At 47.9% G+C, this 19,046-nt stretch overlaps 6 protein-coding genes and 1 non-coding gene across 7 annotated transcripts; 1 reads left to right on the top strand and 6 right to left on the bottom strand.

Moving 5' to 3' along the window:
• Positions 1 to 1,197: 1,197 nt before the first annotated feature.
• HO133_005921 (uncharacterized protein) lies at positions 1,198 to 4,073 on the bottom strand (the record flags this gene model as incomplete). Its single annotated transcript, XM_037296825.1, has 11 exons — positions 1,198 to 1,328; positions 1,385 to 1,420; positions 1,507 to 1,642; positions 1,793 to 1,806; positions 1,858 to 1,887; positions 1,943 to 1,975; positions 2,033 to 2,268; positions 2,364 to 3,561; positions 3,659 to 3,844; positions 3,901 to 3,946; positions 3,996 to 4,073. The coding sequence occupies 11 exons, from the start codon at positions 4,071 to 4,073 to the stop codon at positions 1,198 to 1,200; spliced, it is 2,124 nt and encodes a 707-aa protein (XP_037148006.1).
• A 404-nt stretch (positions 4,074 to 4,477) lies between these two features.
• On the bottom strand, positions 4,478 to 4,961 carry HO133_005922 (uncharacterized protein; the record flags this gene model as incomplete). The annotated part of the gene is made up of 3 exons (XM_037296826.1): positions 4,478 to 4,517; positions 4,581 to 4,682; positions 4,747 to 4,961. The coding sequence occupies 3 exons, from the start codon at positions 4,959 to 4,961 to the stop codon at positions 4,478 to 4,480; spliced, it is 357 nt and encodes a 118-aa protein (XP_037148007.1).
• Positions 4,962 to 5,823: 862 nt separating this feature from the next.
• On the bottom strand, positions 5,824 to 9,858 carry HO133_005923 (uncharacterized protein; the record flags this gene model as incomplete). The annotated part of the gene is made up of 8 exons (XM_037296827.1): positions 5,824 to 6,069; positions 6,131 to 7,233; positions 7,288 to 7,883; positions 7,930 to 8,896; positions 8,946 to 9,281; positions 9,334 to 9,653; positions 9,709 to 9,758; positions 9,829 to 9,858. The coding sequence occupies 8 exons, from the start codon at positions 9,856 to 9,858 to the stop codon at positions 5,824 to 5,826; spliced, it is 3,648 nt and encodes a 1,215-aa protein (XP_037148008.1).
• A 967-nt stretch (positions 9,859 to 10,825) lies between these two features.
• Positions 10,826 to 11,665, top strand: HO133_005924 (uncharacterized protein; the record flags this gene model as incomplete). The annotated part of the gene is made up of 1 exon (XM_037296828.1): positions 10,826 to 11,665. The coding sequence occupies one exon, from the start codon at positions 10,826 to 10,828 to the stop codon at positions 11,663 to 11,665; it is 840 nt and encodes a 279-aa protein (XP_037148009.1).
• Positions 11,666 to 12,008: 343 nt separating this feature from the next.
• HO133_005925 (uncharacterized protein) lies at positions 12,009 to 13,469 on the bottom strand (the record flags this gene model as incomplete). Its single annotated transcript, XM_037296829.1, has 1 exon — positions 12,009 to 13,469. The coding sequence occupies one exon, from the start codon at positions 13,467 to 13,469 to the stop codon at positions 12,009 to 12,011; it is 1,461 nt and encodes a 486-aa protein (XP_037148010.1).
• Positions 13,470 to 14,835: 1,366 nt separating this feature from the next.
• On the bottom strand, positions 14,836 to 14,976 carry HO133_005926. Its single transcript has one exon. It is a non-coding gene; the product is annotated as a tRNA-Thr (tRNA).
• A 506-nt stretch (positions 14,977 to 15,482) lies between these two features.
• HO133_005927 (uncharacterized protein) lies at positions 15,483 to 18,007 on the bottom strand (the record flags this gene model as incomplete). The annotated part of the gene is made up of 2 exons (XM_037296830.1): positions 15,483 to 16,610; positions 16,670 to 18,007. 2 exons carry the CDS (start codon positions 18,005 to 18,007, stop codon positions 15,483 to 15,485), a joined length of 2,466 nt encoding a protein of 821 aa, XP_037148011.1.
• Positions 18,008 to 19,046: the final 1,039 nt, after the last annotated feature.

Here is a 19,046-nt window from a genome sequence, read left to right on the forward strand (position 1 = left end):
AATTACGAATAGCTTATATTTCTTTTTAATTAATTTATCTAGAGCTATTATAAAATAATATATATATTTTATCTCTTTAATTATATATTTATTAATTATAATATAAGAACTTAGAATATAAAGCTTCTTTTAATTATTTTATATCTTATTTATAAATAATTAAAGCTTTTTATACTATATAGACTATTTATATTTATTTATTTTAATAATTCTAAAATTCTCTTCAATAAAATTTAAGTAATAAATAAATTTTTAAAGAAGAATATAGCGATTTTGAGTTATATTCTTAATAATTAATAAAGCTATTAAAGTAATTCTATTAATTCTCTAATAATTATAAATAATAGAAAAATAAAAGATTTCTATATAGATTATAATAGCGATAAAGATTTTTAACTTTAAAATATTAATAAGCTTTTAAATAGAATCTAAAGTACTCTATAGAGAGATATATAAATTAATATTTTTATAAAATATATTCTAGATAATAATAATCTATATAAAACTAAATATTATATATAAAGTAATTTCTATATTACTCGAAAGATAATTAATAGTTATATAATACTTAATTTTTATTAACTAATACTCTAATAGTGAAGATATACTTTAAAAAAGAATATTATATTATTTAAGTTTCTTCTTTCTTATATTAATCTAGATATCTCTTTTCTAATATTTTATAATTTAATCTAATTCTTTTTTATTAGAAGTAGATAGAGTAATAATTTTAGCTATATTAAATTTAATATAATAGAGTTATTATAAAGAATAAAAAAAGTCGCGTGATTGAGACGCGGAGAAAAACCACGCTAATTTGTTACCTCGGTCTGGGCGGTTATCGGATACCAATAATAACTGCCAATGATTTGGAAGTAGCATCCTGAGGTATCAATACCTACATTACCTTGCCTATATAATCTGATGGTAAAGATTGTTGATTATTATCCTGGGGAACAAAGCACATGTTTGACACGCGATCGCGGCATGGCTCCACGTGGAAGGAAGAGCCCTCCGATTCCAACTCGACGGACCCCAGGCAATACTCTACTTCTTTACAAATGATTATACACACAACCTTTTCACGCTATTGGATCAATGGATGAGATTGTATTGCAAGAGCATTCCTATGGTACCAGCCACGCGGTGGACTTCTACTCAATCATACGAATGAAAATATTGTTATCAAGCCCAACGCTATGCTCCCTCGCTGGCTTCAGTAGCCTTGCGGAACGTCTCCCACGGGGTGCAAGTTCCCAAAGCGCGCTTCATGTGGGTGTTGACAATGCTCAACCCATACACGTAGCTGGCATTGACCCACCCAAAACCTGAGAAAAGGACGGAAATCAGCCCATGATCTTGCCTCAAAAACATGCTATCTTACCCTCTTTAGCCACGCCTTTGAAATCGCTGCCTTGATCTATGTTCAATTTTGGGAGTCAGTAACCTTTCGGTTGGGTCAGGAGATGGATTCGTAGCCCGAGGGGCCTCCTGGGTGCTACTTACTTCCGTACTCTGCATCGACTTTGTGAGGATCGATTGGTCGAGTGACATCGTACTTCTCTACCACTATCCCGTTGAAATCGACAAAGGCTTTGGTGACCATATAGAGCCATTTGTACGCAAGTCGCTCGGCCTCATCCTGAAAACCATATCTCAGGAACCCTCCCCAAGCCAAGATTTGCTATAGACAAAGGCTCCGAGTTAGCGTTGCCTGTTCACGACAGGGTATCGACCCTCGGATCATGCCCGAAAAGTAAACAGAGGACATTTGGACTCCAAAGCCACGTACTTGAGGTGCCCACCCTGTCAAATGTTAGCGTTTCTCAGGCTTCAAGCTGTTCGATGTTTGCTTACCATAGGGGTAGTCCCACTGGCGGCTTGGGCCTGATGATTTCGGAGTCAGCACTACTCTTTCGGGAGGCATTCTGAGTCGCGAGACATGTCTCAGGAGCAGAGGACTCTTTCGATATGTCTGATGACTCATAAGACAGCATGAGTGGGAAGAATTGGCTTGGGAAGTTCCACGTACGGTCAATGCCAATAGCCCCTCGAGATTCCGCCGTGCCGGATACCAAACCTCCAAATGCCTCGAACTTCGGGAGTGCTTTTATCACCAAAGCAGCAGCCTGTTGAGGAGTCGCTAGGCCTGCCCACATTGCCCAGAAAGTAGTTGCAGTCTCGTAATCGGTTTGCTCCTGCTTGACAGTGTCATAATCGAAGTACATTCCTTTGCTTTCATTCCAAAGGTAACGGTCAATTGCCCTTCTAGATTAAGATTCTGGAGTCAGCATTGCCTGACGAAGATAGGATTCTGGACTCAAGCATTGGTCCAAGATAGATCTGACTCCAAGAATACGTACCTTCGACTCTTGGCTCTCCGGTTCCAAGCTGCTGACGTCTCCTTCTGGTTGGGTTTCATACCGTGGGCGACCACGCACATGTCGGCTGGAATCTCAAGATGGTCCTCAAAGAAAAATTGGATACACCGAGCGATATCGGTCTCGTACTTGTACAGCAGCGAATTCAAATCGACGGTCGCAAGGTTTGCTGCCACATTTTCCAGACGATAGGAGGTATCATGGCCCGACTCTCTAACCGCTCTGTCATGTAAGAAGTATTCATCCAGATCAGGCTCGGTAACGGTCCCGTCGTCCCTGTTGTACGCTTGAACAAATTCGAAGTATTCCATGTTGTATCTCTTTGCGTATGGCTCAAGGATGTGGGTGAAGTGGCTAGCTTCCGTCTCTGGTGGAACGCCAATGCCTACTGGTCGATATCGGGACAGACCGGTGAGAGGATCAAATCTTGGGGATGCCATCCAGACGGTGTAGTACTCCTTGATGGCAGCTAACATAGCTTCACGGAGAAAGTCCAAGGCGTCGGGTTCATGGCGAATCTTGTCATATACCCTAAGCGCCATGTCTGTAAGAAATGGAGGCTGGGTGCGTCCCAGGTAGTATGTACGATTAGCATTAAAGATCTTGCCATAGTGTTTGATGCAAAAGCAGAAGTTCTGGACCATGGACTTGGCAAGATCAGTTCGCTCATTGACAATAAGTCCAAGTGATTCCATGTAGGAATCCCAACCATACATTTCGTTGAAGCGTCCACCTGGCACGACAAAGGGAAGGCCCCGCAGCTCCTTGGCTGCAGTCCGAGAAGATGTCCACTCCTCCATGGCAAGAGCCAGCAGTCCTGGTTTGTTGTTGAGGTCTCTAATCCCTTCAGGTGTGAGTTCATGAGGAGTGAGGATTTGGACGTCAAGGCGAATCAGGGGCCGATCTCTAGCGAGTTGCTCGTAGTATTGGATCTGGTCCGGGCAACTCTCCGGGATGTATATTCGCGGCCTCGGGTCATCAGTCCAGTCCTTAGGGTCCCGCCCCGCCTTCTCAATTGACGAAGCGTCAATACGCCGAGTGAGATTTGGCCAGAACGAGTATCGAATCAGCCGCGAGAGGCGTTGAACGGGGTTCTCGTTCAGTCGGGCCTCATCTAAGATGATGTGTTTCCTGCCGGAATCCTTTGCTAGGGTCAACTCCTGAAGCAAATTCGACAACACTGATGGGATTCCCCAGTCAGCAATTATTCTTTCTAGATCGAGGTGAAGCAATAAAATATGTGCCTAGTCCGCTGCAGGCCGTTGGAGGACTCATACTGTAGTTCCCACGGATATCAAAATGCTTGAAACCATGGGATGATTCCGTTCCCAACGAGAGAACCTTGGGGCCCGCATCATCGATAGTGATCTGAACATTCTGGTCGGTATCTTCTCTCGACAGGAGACTTTTGAGGGTCGCGTCCACAGGAATGAGGAAACGGCGGGGTTCGCTCGTAGTATCATCTATTGGGAACCTGGATTAGCAGCCGTGTAACGGGCGATGATTGATGGGTATTTACCCAAGCTCAGTCGTCGAAAGGCGGGCAGTGTGCTTGCATCGTGAAGCTGTTGTAAGCGTCAGCAGGCTCCTCAATAGTATTGAAAGGGACAGTACAGAAGTATGGGTTCGGTGACCGTGATGGTCAGAGTCTTCTGCTTTGGAACGAAGATCAAAGAGACGAGGAGCTTGCATTGTCGTAATAATAGGAGTAGTAACCAGCAGAAACAATGTGCTATAGGCAGAAGTGAGGGGGGAAAAGTGGTAATATTAGGGGGTAAACCGGTTGTTGATGTGAAGAAAAGTTGGGAAACTAGCCGGAGTTTTGAGCGTTGGATGGGCCAGCATCATGGCTCCTTCCCTTCTTAGGACTATCATGTTGGGGCAGGAACTTCTCGTAATTGTAATTTGCTCTCTTTGTCGCTTTTCGCATGCTAATTCCATTGGGTATCTGTCCGCGCTCACTAGCCAGCAATGAGACACTGCCTCCCTCGCACAAAGACCGCTAAACAATCGTTCGAAGCCCCTTGTTACGCCTTCTATATGCCATCGATTCATCAATTTGTAAGGTAGTTCTCAATCATAGCCCTATGTGGTCTTCATGCCTTTGCCTTGCCTGAACTCGCCGAGCGAGAAAATCTAAACACGCGGGACCGGATTAGCTAGTGATTCCTTGACAGCGTCGAGGCTAATACTACTTACGGTGTTCTCGCTTGCGCCTTCTGTGGCGGCTCGTTCTCCTTGTTCCAGAACCGCGATTTGTACGCCGGCCAGCTCGAGTAATTCCAGGCCTTTACCAGTAGGCTGAGAATGTAGAAGACTATGTCAGCTCTGCCGATGATACCAGAACCCATCGGCACCTCCATACCTCTGTGTCTGATCAACATAGTTCTCGTTCCTGACTTCCTTGATCCCAATCTTCATGCCGTCCTTGCCGAAACTGATATTCTTCTTCTCCATCTTCTTCGACGTTTTCTCAGCTACATCCGTAGCGATTGTGTATACCGCATAGCCGATGAACGCAGCGACGGTGAGGACGATGAAGAAGATGACGAGAGGGACGACTTTTGAGAGCAGGGTCATGGCTGGTTTGGAGGAGCTGAGGAGGGAAGGCACGTGCGAGGTGTTGTGTCTGATGTGACCTGATGTTTGAAGCTTGAAGCAGGAGCGTCGAGATGGGGGAGTGAGATTCAACAGCTGCAAATTTTAGGACCAGTTCGGCAACATTTTGTAAAATGTCCCTCGAAACTAGTCGTGCACAGCCTTCTTCAGCAGTCAAGCTTTCAGGTCGGGCAGCTTTCACTTCAGCGAGCTGAAATTCGGGGTTCTCGTAGGGCTGAGTATCCTAGGCCCAAAGGAGTGGGCTAGCGCGGCTTGGAGTAACAACGGACTTGAGGAAGAAAGATATCTAGCCCCGAGAGACGGGCTGACTACCAGACCAGGTATGGGCAAGAAGCTGGTATTATCACATGGAGAGTCACTCAATCGTCAAAGCATCGAATCTTATTTAGCATCTAGCTACCTCATTCCCCCTTTCCCTTCACCCTCACAGTAGCTCCTCTTCACTCCGGAGGGTGAATGTGTCGAAGATTAAGCAGCCCGAACGGTGTAGGATCGAGTCTCTGCTGAAGGGGGAATTCTGCTCACGAGCGACGCGGTTTGCACGCAACCAAATAAGTCAGGCTACTTTCCAACAGAAGGCCCCCCTATATTGTCCAGTCTGAGCCGGTGTTCAGGAGGTACTAGTACCTGGCCGAAGAAGAGGGTAATACGGCGATTACAGCAAAAACTGATCTATTCTTTACTTCTCATGTGAGGGTATGACATTAGGCGGCTTTTGCTAGGATACAAGGTCCCTCCACAAAGTAGCTGAACAGTGTCGCTGATTCGTAATGTAAAGTATGCAGCGGGATTCAGGGCAAAGAACATGCACAGCTTCCTTCCCTTAAGCAGCGAACAGCCTAATTCCGCTCGCTGGAGCACCAATCTCGCAAACCTCACAAACCCTGCAGACCTGTCCCTTGAACTCCGAATGATATTTCGCACCGTCAAAAGGACAGGCGACACTTGGGGAGCCGCCATATATTGGCGTGTGAGAAGAAGCGCAGACGTCGAATTCAGCGAATTGATCAAACTCAATGTCAATCTTGTCCTGCGGACTTCGTTCGCACTGGGACTTGATCTTCTTTGCCTATGAAGAGGATTAGTAATGGCAATTGTCATGCAATTCGGAGCGCAAAAGCGTTGCTAACCTGATCCAACAGCTTGGCCGAACCCCCATTTGCAAGCATGCGGTTAGCAAAGCTGAGGGCTGATGAGTAATTCTTGTTGGTGAAAGCCAGTTTCATGGCAGCCATGAGCGCAAGCTGGCGATGGGCAACTTCAAGCTTGGGTATCGTAAAATACGCTGAGAGCTCAAGACTCCGTTTGATGTTGTCTTCGCCCTCGGAAGGCAGGGCCCTTCGCTCCAGCTCCAACGCCATCGCTGTAGCGTACTCGGCCGCCGTCGTGATAATCTTCTTGGCCTCAGCAACGTCTTGCTGAGAGCTTACAGCGTTGACTAGTAGAGAATGTAAAATTCGCTTAAAGGTCTTCAAACCGTCGTCGAGTTTGTTCGATCTCATCGCACTGTAGCCTTCCTGTAAGTCAGTGGTGGCAATTGATTCTAGGTCCCGTGGTATGATGGGAAGCAGCTTCCGGGGATCAGTCTCCTCTACATTTCGGCGCACGTAGTTGACCAGAGGAGGCAATCCCGGAGTGGCTGGTAGGTATGTCTTGGAAGCTTGGTAGATTTCGAGGAAGCGGGGTTTGAGAGGTGCCAGGTTGACGGCGCCCACTTGCCGATTGAGAAGCTGCATAGCGGTCTCGAAAGATCCAGCAGCTGCATGGTCAGCAGCGATGGGAGAGTTGCGGGCCCATAGATCGGCTTCACTACTGCCAGCACCAGCGTCTGCACTGTCGACGTTGACGAAGTCAGACTCGACCTCAACGTTGATGTCGTCACCCATGTCCCAGCCTGCAGCATCTTCGTCTTCTTCTTCGCCCAGCTGGCCATCTCGAGTGACAGCCTCGTCCTCTGGGACGCCTTCAATGTGGTCAACCCCATTCGATATTTGCGGGACATCATCATCCACGGCTCCGACTTCGCCGAGAAGAGCTTTCTCGAAGAAGGAATGGGAGGCTGCTTTCACCGGCCAGTTGGCTTTGTGTGTGTGAACAATAGATCTTGGTGGTTTCAATGGCTTGCCCATCGTAGGCAGAGAGATTTGATCTTCCGTCAGCCCACTAGCCTCAAGCATTGTTTGGCATTCGTCCTCAAGTCCAGCGGCTTTGGCTGTCGCATATGCCAGAGGGTCTGCGCTGGTTAGCGTCGAGTCTTATGAAAGAGCGGCTGGTGCGAAAGACTTACATAGGTCGAGGTCCTGAAGCATTTGAACCCGGGCTTCGACGTCTCCCAGATACAAAGCATTTTGGAAGCGCGATTGGAAGTCACCACGGTGCTCCGCGATCTTGGCCATTCGGGCAAGCTTCTCTCCGTCGCCCGTTGAAAGATATAGGAAGGACAATTTGTCAAATTGCCGAAGTTTCTGGTAAGTCATTTCCACGATCGTGTGATTTCCGTGCGCCAGGGCCTCAGTACCCAGTCGGGTCCAAAGCTTGGGTCGGTCAAGCTGCTTAGCCATTTCCACAGCGACATCAAGGTTGCCGCACTCTATAGCAAGCTCAAATCTGGTCTGAGGGTCTTGCACAAATTGGAGAGCAATCTCTGGGTACCCCTTCTTCTGCAGGTACGAGATGATGCTTTGACCGACAAGACTCGATGTTTTAATAATCTGCAGCATCTCTTCGTAGTTTCGCTTGACAAGAGCAAGTTTGAAACGATATTCCGTGGGGTCAACGTCTAGCACTTTCGGTTTTGAGGCCCGATCCAAGCAGTATACACTTCGAGCTTTGACTCGCACTAGGTACACGGTCTGGTCGAGTGTTCTGACAATGCCATTGTCCCTGCAATGAAGTTAGCGCACTCCTTCAAAAGATTTACTCTGCCTACCCATTGAGTAATGTGTATTTGATATGATTAAGGGTCGAGTATAGAAGTACGCCGGCGTCATCCCATGCTGCAGATTTGATTCGGATCGTCTCGTGAAGCGTACTGACTTGCTCTAAAGACTTCGTAACAATCGTGACGTTGTGCTTGCTAAGTAGAGCTGCGTAAAGCCCATCGCTCGACCAGACAACGTATTTGACCCCAGCGACTGCTAGCTCAGAAAGCTGCTTCTTTTGCTGAATATCGTAAAGAACCACAGATGTAGCAGTAACCAAAAGAATGCATCCAGTCCCCCCGAAAAATACATCCGTGGTCCCTGGAGGTGGCTTGATGGTTTTCGTCGTCGAATTTGTGAGGTCTTTGATGTCCACTTGCTGACTTGACTGGGTGAACACTGCGAATCGATTGCGTGCCACGAATATAGCAGAATTGCCTTGACCCTTCTTAAAATCTGTGGGCTCAATCGCTCCAGATGCATCACGAGGGAGAGGGATCAGCTCGTAAGTACCATTGTCAATAGGGGACGTCACGAGTACGGCTCGCTCGGCTGGATTATAGGAAAGAGTCCTAGGTGGTACCCATGGACTGCCGAATTTCCGGAGAGACAAGATCGCAGGGGACTCGGCGTTCTTCGAGAAGTCGTACGAGCGTACGAACTTCTCTTTCGTGATGTAGAATAGCTGATTTTGATAATTGGCAGAGGCAGGCCTCTCTCTCTCCAGCTTGAAAACCATGACTCCATTGTCATGTCCAGCAGCGAACAGGTTTATCTCGGGATGAGCTGCGATAACCCAGAATCGATCGTTCTCGCGCTTAAACGACTGGACAGATGTCCGCTTGTTCAAGTCCCAGACCCGAATTGTTTTGTCTTCGCCAACTGAAAGAATGAGGTCCTGGTGAGGATGGAACAGACAAGCTGAAGAGTTCTGGAAATGACCGCGACAGGTGTCCACTTCCCAAGCCTTTGTTTCTGTAAGAAGTTAGTGCTACATTCGAAATGGAATTGCTAGCAGGCCTACCGCTCATTCTCCACAGCTTGACGAGTCGATCATCGCCCGAGGAGACGATCAATGGCAAAGTTGGGTGAAATGCGACCCAGTTCACGCCTCTGTCATGGCCCTCTAGAACAAACTTGACCACCGCATCTGTATTACCAAACATGTCCGCTTGGTTCGAATTGGCGCGAGCCATTTGGTCTTCGAAGGTCAAAGATGTGGGAGCAGATTGCTTTTTGCGCAGCCCCGAGATGTCCCAAACTCGCACTGATTGATCCAATGAAGCAGAGACGATGAGATCATCCTTGGGGTGGAATTGGGCGCACATGGTGTAGTGGTTATGCCCTGTCATCGTACAGACTAGCAAAAGGATATCAGCTTACGCTTCGCCGTAAGAAGCTTCTCCACTTACTCAGAGACCTGTTCTGCCAATTCCATATCCGGATTGTTTGGTCGTCCGAGCTTGACAGTATCCAAGGAAGTTCATGGTGGAAAAAGACAGTCCGAACGTAGTCCAAATGGCCATTCAAGGTGAAGAGACATCTTCGGCTCTGATACGACCAGACCTTGATCTTGTAATCGTCCCCGCCAGATACGAATAGCGGTTGTGTCTTGTGGAAGTCTATGCCTCTGACGGGCCCATCATGCTCCTCGAACCGATCTATCAGGGTACCCATCCGGTAGTCCCATAGCTGAATCGTGGAGGAATGTAAGGAGACGAGTATCCATGGTCTGGGATTGGTCAGCTTGGAGAAGGACTCGGAGGCAGGCTGGGCAATGTGCGGACCTCTTTGGGTGGAAAGCAATGCCTTTTGCTCTTGAGGATTTGGACTCGAACTTATTACAGAAATTGATATTAGCCTGGACTTTGGATTCTTTGAAGAAACACTGCGTCATGGTGTGCTACCTTTGTGAGCATATTGGGTGAGGACTGCATGTTGGGCGAAATCTATAGGGGAAGGAGACAGCTCTCCGGGAATGGCAGTCACAACATGTAGAAGAACTTCGGTGCTGCCTATTTTGTGCAAGTTGCAACACGCCACTGTTGCTTGACTCAAAAGAATGACAGGCGCGAATTGCGTTGCAGGGTGGTCAACTCTCAGAGGTGTCCAATCCAAAGCTTTTCGAGAAGCGAGGATCTGCGGGCCGGGTCTTGGCGTTGATTTCCACCATCGAACGTTACTTTACAGTCCTGACTTTGGTGACTGAGAACCACACCCTGCGAAAACCCTCATATTGCGTGATCGCGGAGATAATGCAAGTACTATTGAGGATCAACAATGTTCAACGGCTTGCAACATTTCTATTTCGTCATCCAATTGCAGGAAAGACTTATGTAGCTCAGATCGTTTGCCAGCAGCCTAAAACGTGTTGATATGCTACCTACATTCTTTCGGCCGAGTTGCCTGCTATGACAAGCTCTTGCTAAGGTGTTGCAGTGAAGAATAGTCTAGATGTATGTCGGTGATCAAGGCGGACAGTCCAGATGTACATCGGTAACCAAATTCTTACAATCCAACTCGGACGACTCGGTATTCTCCAACACTGTCTATAGACCTTCGTCAGTTGTCCTTACACTTCTTGAAGTTCTCTATGCAAAGACGAGTACTACGGTAATGCAACACTCATACATTCTCCGTTTGTGGTCTCCATGACTTCTTCCATGTGGGACAATGGCAACGAAATTTAATGCCATTTTTTTGAGCAAGATAGGAATTCATCCTTGCCATATAACCGTACGGTTCTTTCTTCTGTCCTTTTAATTTCCGAGTAGTCCTCTCCCCCTCATTCCTCTAAATAACTCCCTCCAAAAGACTTCGTTCAACACGAAGACACCGCCCTGTTCGAGACCATTCACCCTCGTGCGCCTTGTCAAAACTCCCTTAATCTCGCCAGGTCTGACCATGGATCCGGCCCAACCCCCAAGATCCGAAGCACCTGTACGGGGTAGAAGCTCGTACGTCCCACTGCTCAATGGTGCCACCAGCGCTGAGCTTGCTCAGCCGACAACTCCCTCCTCTTCCTCCTCCTCAATCCTGAGAAGTAGCACCATGGATCCGGAAACGCCAATCTTCAGTCCCATTCCAAGCCGATCATCCCCATCTCAGGTGGCTGAAGCCGGGCCTTTCACCACTAGCATGGCAATCGAAGTCGACACAACCCCCCGGGATCTCCTCGCAGAGATAAATCAGTATACTATCGAACGACCATCCAGCATGGAGGTAGCTCTCACAGGCAGACGTTCACATTTGTCTGGACCCTGGCAACGCAGACGCGAGCGCATGGAAACAGAAGAGCCGCAGGGAGCAGAGAGAGCGATAGAGGACCGCATCGAGCAACGACGCACAGAACGCCGAGCCCATAGGCACAGACTCCGCAGACACCGAGCCTCCAGTACGGATGTGCTAGCCGACAGCCTGAGCACCCTGAGCACGAACGAGCAGGAGCTGAACATCATCCGCGGAGCGAACATCCCAGGTATAACGCGCCAAAATCCATTGGATCCAGCTTGGGTCCATTGGAATGCCGGGAGAGCTCAGCCGATGAGGGACGTCGTGCAAAGCAATCAGTGGAGAGCGGGGGGGATGAATGTTGCTCGCGAAGAGGGTCTTGTAGGCGGAATCATGGCTACTGACGTCGAACGTGCGGATACTGCTTCTGTCTATGGTGGACCCACTGAGGATGCAAACATCCAGATGTCCTACCCTCAACTCCCCAATCACTCGCAGTCAAGAGAGAACTGACTGAGCGGAATAGATCAAGACTCCATTCCGAGAGATGCTACTCGCGACGCAATGACAGTCCATTAAATCTGTGAAGTTTTCGACTTTGAACATCTTGTAGATCAGTTCTTGTTTCAAGGGTTCCACGCTAGGATATTGAAAGGGCACTTCAATTCTTGAGTATATACGATTCGACATTACTATTAATGAACATAATATGTGCCATCTCGTCTACTTGCACGATTCTGTTGATGATATGTGCTGAGACAGCCAGGACCCAAGCTGTCCTTTGATTAGTATTACAGTTACTAAATGCCATGCATGTACAGTCTTTTCAATCATTACCCACAAAGGTCTCGGTCTCCTAAACCAGGTCCACTCCTCTGGGTGCCGGATCCATCCCACCAAGCTGCTTTTCCCACGGCACCCAGGTTTGATTACCGTAATTCGGCATACATTTGAGGGCCACAGGCGGTGTCGATTCCCACTCAATCCTCGCATCGCTCTCACCCCCTCGTCCCACCCAGCCAGAAACGTAGCCCTTCGCATCCTTGATCTTCGTCGCCGCCTCATCACTATACTCAACATTGACGATTGGTATCACTGCGATCTTCCCATATCCCAGATGCCACATCTCCGTGCACCAAGTCATCGGTTCGCCCTGCGGACATTCATGCTCATGCGAACCGCGGAATCTGATCTTTGACTCAAGAAAAGGTTTTGCGGTGAAAGCTGTAGCGCCATTCCAACAGGAAAAGACTTGAAATGGCTTCCCCTCCCAAATGCGTTCTCGCGCGATAGGGTTATTCCAAAAGATGTTCCAGGCTGAGTCCCAACTCCCGTCTTCCGGTATTTCGAAAAAAGTGTCACCGTTCATGCCGCGAGCGATCCAGACGTCGTAGAAGGTAGGGTCGGGGCCAACATACGTCCAATCCATACCGCAGACCATATCGGCATGCTGATAGCGGCGTTGGTGGATCAATTCTAAGATGTCCTCGGAGCAGATTGCTACGTCATTGAGGAAGATTATGGTGGTATCATCCATAGAGCTCCCTTCGTAATGATAGTCCATAAGTGGTTGCAGTGCTTGATTGCGCAGCTCCGCTAGACCTTTAATGCGATCACCTGCGTTAATGCGATCGCCTGCTGAAGGGTCGATGCCGCTCGAGTTGAAGTAGTATTTGACACCTATACATTCGATTTCCTTACGCAGCGACGAAAGGATCTCAAAGGTTCCGTCGTCCGAACGGCCTTCTATAACCGACAGAGCGCAATTTTGTGGACCGAGGAAGCGTATGCTTTCGACGATAGAACCGAACAAACGAGGAAGTAAACTCGCGCGCTGATGGAGGTCGAGCGCGAAGAAGTATTTTGGGCGCAAATTCGTGGTAGAATCGTGGAGCGTTTCTGAGGACTTGGTGTTAAGGTAATGATATCGATGGTCATTTGAAACCGGGCAGTCCAGTCTTGGAAAAGTCGTATCTTCCGGATCCATGATAGCTTTGATATAAGCTGGTACCGTATCGAGCAAAGTGGCATCGCTGTCCTTGAGAGCAGATTTGAATGGCGGGCTTGGGGAAGCAATTGCAGAAGCATTGTCTATTGCGGCAGTCGTTGTTTCGGTTGGAAGGTGAAAGCGTGATGCAGTGGTACTCTCTTCTGATAGCTTCTCGGTCTCGTTCGTGGACTCTCCGCCTGATGAAAGGATCCCATTGGGTATGGACGGTTTTGCGTTGAAGAAATCAGAGGTAAAGCTAATGAGAAGATAAAAAATGAGTAGAAAAAGGAGTACGGTCTTCAAACGTACACTGAACTTTGCCAGCATGATTGGCAGCAGGTGGCGTTTCAATGCCGCAAACGAGGAAACATGATTTTAAAGGGTAGCATATTCGCAAGCAGAGCGCCGAACATGAATGGATCTCATACAGAGATGGAGACAGAGAGAACGTGACGAACTATGAGAGGATAGAGGGATAGAGACGGAAGAAAGATAGGGACGAGGACGTGGATCCAGGATCCAAGGCAGCGTTGAGCGGCAGCATTTTCCTTAACTGATAGGGTATATTATTGTCACGAAGGATGCCAAGGGGTGTATGTCCAATTGACCAACGACAGTCATTCATTTCAGCCCAAGACTGTGCGTGTGTGGACTGGGTCCTCATGATACGTACGCACTTTAGTACTCCGGATGGTGAGTGTATTCACCGGAGTGTTGTATACGTCATGTCATGCAGAATGTATGCAAGGCTAGCGCGTGGGCCTCATGGACCTTCCGTCATCCGTTCTCCTGCAGTTCTAGAGCTTTACAAGACCCAATTTTTCCCCTCACTGATCATCAGAAATGAAATCACAATGTTCAGAATATCCAAAACAACCATGTTAGTTTGCGTACATAGATGGGCTCGACAAGCCATGAGAAATGTACCCCCCACTTCTTCGGAACGTGGCCGCTTTAGAACTATCAAGTGAGGAGGTGAGTAGGGGTGACACTTGCCTGTGATAGACATTTATTCTAAGGTACTTTTCAACCATGCGATATTCTCCTACCCTGTGATATTCTGCTACCCTGGGATACTTTTATCCTCTACGAGATTGTTTTACCCTTCGATGTTACTCTGCCAGTATCTATAGAAAAAATTTCACGTCGGAGTCAATGAAAGATGTATATTGATATACATATAGTAAGTATATTTAATACTCGTTATTCATATAGATAGATACTAATATATAATTCGTTTGTTGTCTATAAATAAATATCGTAAATATTCATATTACACCTTAGAAGTGAGATCAATATAAAAAGCCCTGCACATGCGCTTGTAACAGCCCTAACCCTACTTTCGGAAGGCAACCCTGTAGCTAAAGACCCTAGAATTATTTCCCGGGACATAGACTGAACTTGAGGACGGTCCAGTCAGCCCTCCAGGCGAGCTGGACCCTTTTCTTGGCGGGTGCCGGACTTTTGGTGCTGATCTCTGTAAATGGGATATTTCAATGATGCCACCAATGCGGCTGCAAAAGCTTTTACCAGTGTTAGTGGAATTTTTCTGGCTCTGGCATGCGCACGCGAACGCAAAAGAAATCAAAATTGAAGATTGGTTAATAATACATTATGTGCTCTATGATTTGTTCTGAGGACTTGCAGCAGTTGAACGGTGGAAAACAATGATAACATAAAAACAAAAAGTGAATGCCCATTCTCGGAATCGAACCGAGGATCTTTTCATTATCAAGGATTTGCCTACGAGTGAAACGCAGTACTACGAAATGTTAATTTTCTAACTTCGCGACCAAGGGCGATATTGTTTTCTTACCCACTATGCCAAACGGGCAGCGTATATTTTTTGGTTACTAATTCCTCAAATATTCATTACAGTAACTAAGATCTAAATCTGAGTATAAGGTTGTCGCGAAAATTTGTGGCAAAATATGACTTCTGGCTTGTTTCCGCGCAATCTCATTCTCAACATGAGCTATTTTCTGCACAGGTAGAGTTCGGGTATATATCTTTTTACGTATATATTCACGTGTACTGGTTACTACTTAGATTGAATATGCGCATGCCACTATATGTACTAGGTATCTATATAGTACTGTACTTGAACGGAATAACATTTATTCATTACTACCTCCTCCTCAATGGCAGTCAAGCTTTATCGACCTTCCGGAACGCCACGCACCCAGAACGCGGCATGGTATCTAAAGCACGCATCTTGATGTATGTAGTGCCGACGTGTATTTGGCATCACGCATTGCCCTTCCTCCATCCGCTTTGCCTTGCTTTTGCATTGGAGTTGCTTCCACACAAACAGTTGCGCTTGTAGCGGATAGACGTTGCTCAGTCGCGGTTAATAACCCTCAAACTCCTCCTCGGGTTCAGTAGCACCCCAAAGAAACTCGGCTCACCCGACAATTCCTCGACACTAGAGTTTGCCGTACTATTTCCCCCTATTGGCGCCTCCCCTGCCATGGGCAACGGTGGTACAGCGGTATATCCACTGCTTCCTGCTCCACTTCCCATCTTTCGACTGCTCTGATCAGTGCTATACTTATTTCTAGCACTTGAGCCTCCAGATGGCGTAGGAGCCAGGAAACTAGACTTCTCACCGCCTCCGGCAGCGGTGGCGCGTTGGGACATTGCAACGTGGTTCTTGTAGAGGGTAAGTTGACGGCGGTATACCCAGGCGCAAAAGCCAAGGTAGCCCGCTAACACTGCAAAACAGCCTGCGACTATCCCGGCGACGATGGCGCCGATGTTAGGGCCGCCTTTACCGTTGTTGCTGGCACTCGAGCCAGTGGTGGAGGCCGTGCCAGTCTCTGTGACCTCGGCACCATTGGAGCCGGTAATTGTGTATGTGATAGGCTTGCCGGTCGCTAGCGGTCCTGCTGTTGCACTTTCAGCTGGAGCGGTAACGGTTGCGCCACCACTGCCCTTGCCGCCAATGACTGACTGGACAGGGACCGGGACTTGGTATCCGTAGCTTCCTGAAAGACCAGAAATGTCTTTCTGCTGTGAAACCTGCTGATTTTGCGTGTCACCTCCAGTCAGGGGATTGTAGTTGTTCTGCCACTGCAGACTCGTTGCATTGAAGACGTAAAAACCGCTATCGCAGCCAAGCCCATTGGAAGGAGGACCAGTGTAGCCACCGACGACGATGATTTGGCCATTCCATATATTGCATGTATGCCCAGTGCGGCCCGGCGGTACGGATTGGCCTTTGGTGTCTACTTGGATCCAGGTAAAACTGGGGATTGTGAGGATCCACATGTCACTGTACTGCGTCTGGTTTCCATAAGGAATAAGATTTTGTCCGCCGAACATGTAGATGTTTGTGCTGGAACCATCAGGAGCCGAAAACGCAACGGCGCAAGGATTAACGCGGAGAATAGGATAAGCACCGGATGTTGATTGTCTATACCATGTTGAGCTGCCAACATCGTAGACATCTATTACGTTCATTTGCGTCTGAACGAGGTTTTACGTTAGCAGCGCAGCTGAAAATTGGAAATCGCACTGGGACTCACAAAGGACTCATTGGTTCCACCTGCCATGCTTACGAGGATGCCGTCGACGCCGTACCCAGGGACATATAAGATGACACCATCCGCTCTGTTCGGAAAGACTGCAGTATCTTGGATTCCACCCTGCGTTACGTTACGCCATACACCTCCACTACCAGCAGTACTGCCACCGCTAAGACTTTGTACACCATCGTTGCTATGGCCAGGAAATGTGAACTCCAAGAGAGATTTCAGGTAGATGCGATAAATCTGTTGTGACCATCCAGGTGTCGTATACGGATCTTGATGACCAGCAAAGTAGAATCCCCTACCTAGCTCAGGCACACTAACACCAGCACCCTCAGCAGATCCTAGAACAGGCTGATCACCACCGTCGCTATTATTGCCAGCAGAAGTTTGCGGATTCTGTGTTTCCGTCCACGTTGAGCTTGCTATATCGTATTGCCACAAGGAGTAAGGAGAGGGATTTGTAATTGGATCGCTCGAGTATTCACCGCCGTAGAGGTACAAGCTATCATACGAGTTCCAGAGGTAGCCATTTGATACTGGAGGCGGACCAGACGGCTGAGGAAGCCCTGCGATGACGGGTAATGCGATATCCCAAGACTTGGTTACATCTATCGTCAAAAAGTCGTTGTTCCAAGTGTCCGACATCTGATCGGCTGTAGTCGTGGTGTGCCCTCCGTAAAGATAGATTGTGCCATTGACGAGTGCACTCTGCTGGCTCCAGCGATTGCACACATTTGTGTCTGTAATAGCCTGCCGCGTCACCAATTTCCCGTCGACAAACTCTTTCTTCTGAGGCCCAGATCTCCTGATGGCACCCGCGTTTGCCCCTATTATGCTTGGTCCTGCTATTCCCAGAAGTGGTGTATCATACAGCAAGGGCATTGCCACCAGCAGTACTAATGCCAGCATCATAAGTCGCGATGAGGAAAATGCCCGCCACGAAGTCGTCCACTCGTTTTCGGATGTAGCGAATTCAAATTGATCCGAAGACTCTGACCCGTTGGGGGATATGGGTGACGCATCATCGCTCTGCAGTGAATCAAATGAATCTGGCTGATTGCGGAGCCGTTGTGTTGGGCGACTGGTGAGGGAATCTATGGCGGTCCTGTGCGCGTGACTAGTTTGGGCATCCAGCATCGTATCGACATCGAGCTCCTTGAACGCGGAGACTTTTGCACGACGTCTTCGACTTGCTGCATGTTCCGAAGATTGCTCGTTAGGAAACGATCGTGTGTAGGTATGGATCGGTCTTGCGCGTACTGAGGGCGCTTTTAACCCCAGGTATTCTGCTTCACTTGGGAGAGGTCGGTATGAGGTGGTATCACTGTCCATGGTCTAGGAGTACAACGGTGTGCGGTCTTCGATGGAGGCAGTAAGTAGCTGTCATTATCATAGGTTGTAGAAATAGAGGTTGGGCCTCCGTGGCTATCCTGATGCAATTTCGAGTTGCCCAGTACCTAGCGATGCCATGACCGGGGAAGAACCAAGGCAAACAGCGCTATAGCGAACGTAGTTTAGCGTACTGCTGCTATTGAAGGAAACCCTGCACGCGATTTCCCAATCAACGTTTAAAAGCCGGTGAATAGTCCGGCAGATCTTTATCTCTGCCAATTGCAGTTGAGTAGCATGATATAAAAGGAAAAGTCAACGATGGGAAACTTCCTGCTTACAGAAAAGATCAGCATTCCAGCGCCACCAGCCAGTTTTCACTCCCACTAAAGTCTTCTGCGCGATCGTAAATCGGAATTTCTTTGATTGCTGTCAAACGCCGACGTGTCTAAAATCTAGGAACCATTTTGGGTCCTAAATCTGCGCCTTCTAGAACAGAAATCTAGGCTTTCGTATCAACTGGGGCAATTGGCTGGTAGAAGCACGATGAGAAGCGTGTATCGAAGCAAATAATGCACATCAAAGTTATTATTAGGCGTTTGACCGGAGCATTAGATTCAATTTTGAACCTTCGATGCTACGAGAGATATTAAAGGGTTGTTGGACATTTGCTCCTGCTTGCCTCCTTCTACTTCAACAATCTGCCATTTGGTTTGTAAAGGATAGGCCCAATACAGTCTCATCCTCCCTCAGTCCTGAAAGCTTCACGCTCTCAACCCAAAGCTGCTTCTGCTTGGCCTCATCCCTCGCTAGCGTGAAGACTGTCTACGGTCTATTGTTCTTACTCGTAGGCCTGACAAAAATCCGTCTCGGTGAAATGATCCGCCGAACATCGATACTTGCCCACTTGTCTCCTCCACTTAACCTTACATTTCATCAAGCCACCGCCAATACGATTTCCAGGTACGCATCCGCTATACAGACTTCTACTTGTACTAATATATTTGAGTAGGATGGAACAGTCTTTCCCTCTAGTCCCGCG

Source organism: Letharia lupina (genome assembly GCF_014066315.1).
Source record: "Letharia lupina isolate WasteWater1 chromosome Unknown contig_22, whole genome shotgun sequence".
In the NCBI taxonomy this organism is placed as follows: domain Eukaryota; kingdom Fungi; phylum Ascomycota; class Lecanoromycetes; order Lecanorales; family Parmeliaceae; genus Letharia; species Letharia lupina.